Here is a 7,537-nt window from a genome sequence, read left to right as displayed (position 1 = left end):
ACACACACACACACACACACACACACACACACACACACACACATACACACACGCACACGCACACACACACACACACACACACACACACACACACACACACACACACACACACACACAGCGTCCCGCCCCTCTGCGCCGCTGGTGACGGTCGTGGCGAGTCCGCACCTTCGCCCGCACGTCACACGCAGCGAGCGCGTGCTGGAACTCCTGTCCGTGCATGCAGGCACACCGCCGTTCCAGCCGCCGCTCACACGCGAAGCAGCAGAGGTGCGGAGAGTTTGTGTTCTCTTCTTTGTTGTGATGTTCCTTGTGTGAATGGCACCCTTGCTGTTGTTTCCCTTGACCGCTTTGGACTTGACGACCTGGCTTCATCACAGCCTGACATGTCACCGCGAACCACCCCGCACACACTACCACTGCTACAGGCGCTCCCTGCACGTGTGCCGCACACCTTTACCTTTCGCGGTGCGGGCTGGAAGCGGGCGTGTGGCGAGGTGACGGTGGCAGGCGTGTGCTCGTTCGTCATTACATATGCAGATGAGGCTGAGGTGACCATCACCGTCTGGGCCCCGCAGGTCAGTGTGCTGTTTGCTGTGCTGTTTGCTGTGGCGGTGCTGAACTCCGTGCGCTGTGTGCCTCTTCTTTGTGTCGGCTGCCTTGACATGAACTTGGCGAATATCTGATGGATATCTTGGATGTGTCGACCCCATCCCCACCACATCATTACACCACACCACACCACACCACCACACCATCACACGGCGCTCAGGGTGTTGGCGTGGTGGAACGGCTACCGCTTGAGCTGGAGATTGCTGCGCTGCGCGGGAAGCGACTGGGTGCGAAATCACGCGGGTTTGAGGCGAGAAAGGCAAAAAACAGGCGCAGGTAGCAGCAGCGGTGATGGTGGTGGTGGTAGTGGCGCGGACGTTTTTGGTGGTGGCTTTGGTGTAGGCGTAGGTGTTGTGTTGTGACTGTGCTTGTTGCGAGGGTGAGGGGTGTACATTGGGCGCAGCTTGTACGCCAGCGTACGTGTGTGTGGCTGTGGAGACCACATAAGACATAAATCTTTCCTGGCAGAGGTGTCAGTCACGGTTGTGTTGTTTACTGGCATTGGAAGCAACAAGCACAACGATTCGGGATGGCGCACGCTAACCCGGCTGGCAGTGACAGCATCTGCAGAAGCACACGCGCACAAACACAAACAAAAATACGCCACACAAACACATAACATGCACACTTAATCACATGCGACGTACACAGATACACCAGCCACACGCTAACTCGCCAACAACAATACAACGAAACACAAGCGCACTTTCCACACAACACTCAGCTCATCACTACTCAGGCCTTCAGGTGGGTGGTGAAGGGCTCTGCAGGGTGTGTTTGGGTGTTATGTGCATGTATGAGGGGTGCGGCAGAGCGAGGCGCAATGGAGGACGAATACAGTTGACAAGGAGCAGCAAAAACATGCACAAAACTGGCACGCACCCACGCCACAAACATGAGTCAGGCAACCAACCAACCACACACACACACACACACACACACGCACCATCACCATTGTTTACACGTCGCAAGGACTTACTCTGTGAGACGACCTTGCCCTTCTCGTACAGGCGGACGTTGATGTTACCGCCGGCGCGCTTGGTCGCCTCCTTGGCGGCCTCGGGCTTCAGGGCATGGCGAACCATGCGCGCAGCAATGTTCGAGAACTGGATGTACCTGTTCAGAAAATGAGGGGGCGGGGGAAGGCAGTTGCGGGGTGAGCTATGGGTTGGAGGAGGCAGCGAAGGGGTGTTAAGGACAAGGCAATAAACAAGAAGAAGAACAACAACAAGGAGACGAAGAACAACAAGGAGACGAAGAACAACAAGAAGAAGAAGAACAACAACAACAACAAGGAGACGAAGAACAACAACAACAACAACAACGACAACTTAAACAACAACTTCAACAACACCAAGTTAAACAACAACAACAACAACAACAACAACAACAACAACAACAACAACAACAACAACAACAACAACAACAACAACAACAACAACAACAACAACAACAACAACAACAACAACAACAACAACAAGAACAACAATGACGTACGTGAGACCAGCGGCCCTCCAGGATGCAGACATGGTTGGTTGTAGTTGGTGGCGGTTGGTGGAAGAGGAGGGTGGGCTGCAAGGTTGGAGTAGCAAGCAGGAACATGTGAGCACAGGGGCAATGAGGCGAACAAACGCCGCTACTGGTGTTGCCATGTGCACGAACAAACGTAGTTGTGTCAAGAGAACAGACAGGTTTGAATGACACAAAAAGAGAAGCACACACAGACACACAGATACACAGACACATAGACACAGACACAGACACACAGACACAGACACAGACACACAGACACAGACACACACACACACACACACACACACACACACACACACAGACACAGACACACAGACACACACACACACACACACACACACTGCGCAGCTTCCATCTCCGCTTTCACACCTTGCCGTGTGTTTTCGTCTGGGTTGTTGAAAAATGACCAAAACACCCATCAAGTATCTCAAAATAAACAATTGGTGCATTTTTATTTTTCGGAACCAACACCACAAACAGTAGCACAGAGCTCGGCCTGCTGAAATGTTGGCGAGCGGAAGCAGAGTGCACCACCAGCTCTTCCGCTCCCCAACTCCTCATCGCGGCTTTGTGCGCTTGTTGTGACGGGAGAAGCGGTGTGCGTCGAGGTGCAGGTGTCCCAGGTCAACGCGGGCCAGCGTCGTTGTCGGTGCAATCGCGGAGCTTGAAGAAGCAGGTGTAACACGGGAAGAAGCAAAAGGAGCACCGCGAGCGCGCTGACGGCGCTGCTGCTGCTGGTCGCGCTGAAGAGGAAGCATGCCCAGGCGCGCGTATGAATCGTCCGCAGTGTGCAAAGAGCTCTGGTTGTACAACGTGCTGCTGCGGTTGGTCTGCTGAGCGTGGTCCGTCGGGGGCTTTGGCAGTTCACGCGGCCGAGAAGACGGCATCAACTTTGGCGACGGTGATAGCACCGAGGAAGATGACTCTGCGTGACTCCGCACCAGCCTGCTCGTCTCAACCCGCATGGCGGCCAGGCGCGCGTGCAGCCCCGGCATAAGGTCAGACGGCGTGTTGGGCGCTGTGCGCGTGTGCATGGCTGCTGGTGGCGAGGGCTGTATGCGCCGGTGGTGGCGCTGGTCCTGCGGTGCAGAAGAGGTACCCGCGTTGCTGCGCTTGTTGACGTGGAAGACACGCTGCCGCGGCACGTCTGCGCCCAGGATGGGGCTGACAGCGCCGCTGGAGAGAGCGCTGCGTGGAGTCGCGCCACCGCGGCTGCTGCGACGCATGCTCATTGCCGTTGCCGGCCGGCTTGGTGTGCTGACCTGCGCCGGCGCACGGTCATCGAACATGGCAGCGCCTGCGGAGGGGTGTTGCCGCAGCCACGGCAAATGCTCACGCTCCGTGTGATCCATGCGCAGAAAAGCGCGGCTCTCCGCGCCCATGTCATGGCCGTCATGCCACACGGCTGTCGTCGGCGTTCGTGACGGCGGCGGTGGTGGTGGTGGTGTTTGCGGTCGTGCGGATGCCGCCACCATCACGGGGCTGAAGCGCATGGCTTGCACACCTCCCTCCTGATCTGCATCAGCACTGGTGTCTACTTCTTCACGAAGCGCTTCACCATGGTCATCTTCATCTTCAGCGCCACTGCTCGTGCTCTCTTTCATCTTGTCGCCTTCGTCGCGTTCAAGAGAGGACACATCGCCGTCGGCCTCATCATCGGTTTCGCGGCAGGTCTCCAACTCCCCCACATCCGCAAGGCCGCCACGCTGTTCCTCACCGCCGCTTTGCTCCTCGTGGTCTTCATCGTTTGCGCCACCGTGAGCAGTGTGCTCATCACCACCAACATCACGCTCGTCATCATCGCTACCCACGTCATCTTCACTGCGCTCAGGGCCAGCGCACTCGGCGTCGCTGGCGCAGTCCGACTGGGAAGGCAGCGGCGTGTGTCGCCGCAGCTGTACGCGCTCAGTCAGTGCCGTGCACGAGAGCCGAAGCGTTTCGATGCTGTACGAGAGCGTGGTCAGCGTGCACCGCGTGCAGGCACACTTCTTTCCGTCGCCATCGCACTCGCCATCGTGCTTGCAGGCATCGTGCGGGTCTGCATCTGGACCCCAGCCAATCGTCGCTGTGGCAGCTGTTGTCTCTGCATTTGGCACGCGAAGGAAGCAGCCGCTGGTGTCACTCGCGTTGAGGGCATGTACACCAGCCAGCATGGGGTGTGCAAGCTGTTGCCGGTGTACATCACCATCGCCATGGCCATCGTTGCCCACAGCGCCTTCGTCGTTGTCGGACATGCTGCTGTGCTCGTCGCTACCGCCGTCATCATCATCGTCATCGCCGTTGCCGGTGGCGTAGATGGGCTGTGGACGGGCGCATGTGCCCACTTTCGTCTTCTCATCATCAACACGTCCGTCACCACCAATGCCACCGGTGCCTTCCAACGCTTCCTTGAGCGTGCGTGGGTGAAGCGTCCGTTCCGTGAGCACTGCCTCCCATTCACTGTCATCGTCCGCGGTGTCAGTCGGGTCGCCCCGCGCAATGACAACTGGCGATGACAGTGCTACCAGCGCGTGCTTGTTGTGCTCCTCCGCAAACGAGAGCAGTGGTGGCGGTGCGACGGGGCGCATGTAGGGCGAGGGCGCGGGTTGGCATGCATCCTCCACATCGTTCTCCCACACGATAAACGAGAGAGAAGCGTTGCTCAGGTTATGAATATCGTGGCCGTGCTGTTGTTGTTGTTGTTGTTGTTGTTGTTGTTGTTGTTGTTGCTGCTGCTGCATTTGCTGGGAGAACGAGCACCCTCTTGACCGCCCTCGCATGGGCGAGCTCTGCCGTGACACACTGCCAGTGTTGATGACGGTGTCGGCGTGCATAGACAAGATGCGCGACACAGGCAGCACGTTGGGGTTGTCGCCATCGGTACCATTGAGGCTGTTCGCACGCGTGCTCCTGCGAACACGGGCGCGCTTGCGAGGCGTACTTGACGCGGGGCGACTCGACTGCGACACAACACTCTGCTGCTGCTGATGCTGCTGTGACTTTTCTAAATCTTCAACAAATATGTGAAAAGGGGATGTGCTTGGCTCAGGCACCAGCGTCGCTGTCAGAGGTGTCGTTGTTGTTGTTGCTGTTGTGGTGGTGCCTGGTACCTCAGAGGGCCGTGCCTGGTGCTGCTTGCGTTGAGGTGAAATGGGACACACGCCAAGCTCAGCGTCACCTGCATCGGGACCAAGGTACGTTCCATCCACGTTCGCCGTGGTCTTGCTGTTGCCGTGTTCAGTCTGCTGCGAGCACACGTCGCCCTCTGCAGCAGCATTGTCGGCCTTGCCGTTGTCGTCTTGCTGCACATTGTCCGGGTCATCGCTACTCGAAGCATCTGGCGAACACACCACTATGGCAGGTGGCGCACGTGCCTGCTGCTGCTCCTGTTGCTGTTCTTGTTCGTCCCGTGGCTGCTTGCCTTGCGGGGAGGGTGCAACTTGGCTGCTGTCGCCGTCCACAAGGTGCTCGCCGCTGGTGGTGTCTTCCATGGCTTCAATGGCGCTGACATTAAATAGATCGGCACCTGCCGCTGTTGCTGTTGCTGTTGTCTGTGTGGCCACCTTCACATTCACGCGCACCTCTGTTGGTTCCTCCTCCTCCTCCTCTTGTGACTGCCGCAACCGGTTGCACGCACCACCGTCAGCGACTGTGAAGGTCACCACGGCCGTTGGCGGGAAACTGAAGTTGGTCTGGCATGCCACTGTGCTCATGACTGGTTTCTCTTGCTGCTGCTGTGGCGCCTGCGTTTGAATCTCTGGCACTTCTTCAATGCACGCGCGTTCCAGCTCCTGCCGCAACGCGTTCACGTGACGGTGGTCATCGTCGTCGTTGCCATCGTTGCTCGTTTTGTTCTTGTGCGGGGCAACAGATGCAGTAACAGCCTTGAACACGTTTGGAAAGCGCGGCCCGCGGGGTGCGCGCGAGCGCCAGGGTGATGGTGATGGCACAATCTTGTTTGATGGGTGAAAGTACTGTATTGAGTGATGGAAATGTAAGTTGGGAATGCACATTTCGTGCATGTTGATGTGAGCGGGCGCGCATATTGGGAGGTGAGCAAGAGGTTGTCTTCGTTGGTGATATACACCCACGCACACACGCAGGCACAAACGCCCACACGCACGCACGCACGCATGGACAGGGTCTATTCTCACGTTGTCAAACTGGTGTTCAAGTTCTTGCTCCTTCTGCTCACACTTCCGAAGACGGCATGGCGTCAGCCTGTGATAGATGGCATTGAATGTGAGACGCGTTGGCGTGCGATATGCAGCCACAAGCACACCGGGCGCGTCTAGCACACAGACTCGCACACACACACACACACACACACACACACACACACACGATCATTGTTGGTGCTTACTTTGTTTTGAACCAGTTGGGATCTACCTTGGCCGGGTTGTGCTCGTCCATCTCCACAGGAAACTGACAACCACGACAAACCGAGACGCAGTGAGATATGTTTGCCACGTTTGAGCGCAGTCTGGGCTGTCAGAAATGAGGCACAGCCAACCTTGGTGTTTAACAGTCAACGCGCCCTTGTGCATAGAGCGCAGCGACAGCATGTCAAAGACAGTGCATTATGACTCACAAAGACGGCGCGATCCTCAATCGACCAGTTGAAGTTGTCCAGGGCTTCATCCTCATCCTCCTCTTCGTTCTCTTTGTCCAACTGCTGTTGCTGTTGCTGTTGCTCGTCTTGGGCGAACTGATCATCGCCACCGTCTTGCTTGTCAGCACCAGCAGCATTGCTCCCGCCATTTTCACACTGGGAGGCTTCAAATTCGCTGTCGTGTCCTGGAGGTGCCGGTTCGGCCAGCCACGACTGCAGGTCCGGGAAGTGGTCCATATGCGAGTCCATAAACGGGTGGTGTTGTTGTCTCCCCGGTGTGCGGCGTGATGATCCCGGGTTGCTGCCATAGAACGAGTTGCGGAGCCAGGGGGTAGATGCTGATGATGTTGTTGCCGTTGGTGTCGACGGCACGCCGCCACTGTGCGCGCGTGTCCCTCGCTGTGACCGCCGCACTGATGATGACGCCGAAGATGATGGCGGGCGCTTGCCAAATGGAGTAGACATGCCTCGCGGTGATGTCGACGACGTGGCTGCCGGGGCCTGCTGTCGAGGTGAGGATTGATGGCTGCCGTAGCGCACGTATTGCTGCTGCTGCTGCTGCTGCTGCTGCTGCTGCTGCTGCATCTGCTTGCACAAGGGAGAGGACCGCAGATATTTTCCGGGGGAAGACGTGGCCATCAATCCCTTGTGTCGGGCAAACCCTGGCGAAGGCAGCTGCAGATGAGGAGAGTGCTGGTCAAGGCGATTAGCATTTGCGTTGCTGGTGTTGCGGATGTCGGAGAGCGGGGCGCGGCCTTTGCGGTGGGTCTGCTTCTCTGGAGGTGACTGGATCGGCGACACTGG

The 7,537-nt window shown here is 57.4% G+C and overlaps 2 protein-coding genes across 2 annotated transcripts in view; one reads left to right on the top strand and one right to left on the bottom strand.

Moving 5' to 3' along the window:
- PTSG_07939 (uncharacterized protein) overlaps positions 1-889 on the top strand; it is a gene marked incomplete at both ends in the record, with an annotated part of 2,111 nt that extends 1,222 nt beyond the window's left edge. The window contains 3 exons of the mRNA XM_004991684.1: positions 159-267; positions 426-575; positions 770-889. Of these exons, the coding sequence (XP_004991741.1) occupies positions 159-267; positions 426-575; positions 770-889 (379 nt within the window). The remainder of the gene's footprint in view (positions 1-158; positions 268-425; positions 576-769) is intronic.
- A 455-nt stretch (positions 890-1,344) lies between these two features.
- PTSG_12657 (uncharacterized protein) overlaps positions 1,345-7,537 on the bottom strand; it is a gene marked incomplete at both ends in the record, with an annotated part of 6,400 nt that continues 207 nt past the window's right edge. Inside the window, 7 exons of the mRNA XM_004991683.1 lie at positions 1,345-1,373; positions 1,589-1,725; positions 2,107-2,245; positions 2,729-6,095; positions 6,276-6,342; positions 6,485-6,546; positions 6,713-7,537. The exon at positions 6,713-7,537 is cut by the window's right edge and continues 207 nt beyond it. Of these exons, the coding sequence (XP_004991740.1) occupies positions 1,345-1,373; positions 1,589-1,725; positions 2,107-2,245; positions 2,729-6,095; positions 6,276-6,342; positions 6,485-6,546; positions 6,713-7,537 (4,626 nt within the window). The remainder of the gene's footprint in view (positions 1,374-1,588; positions 1,726-2,106; positions 2,246-2,728; positions 6,096-6,275; positions 6,343-6,484; positions 6,547-6,712) is intronic.

This window comes from Salpingoeca rosetta (assembly GCF_000188695.1).
Source record: "Salpingoeca rosetta unplaced genomic scaffold supercont1.19, whole genome shotgun sequence".
Taxonomy (NCBI): Eukaryota; class Choanoflagellata; order Craspedida; family Salpingoecidae; genus Salpingoeca; species Salpingoeca rosetta.
Note: the sequence above shows the minus strand (reverse complement) of the source record. Positions and strands in the feature narration are given on the sequence as shown.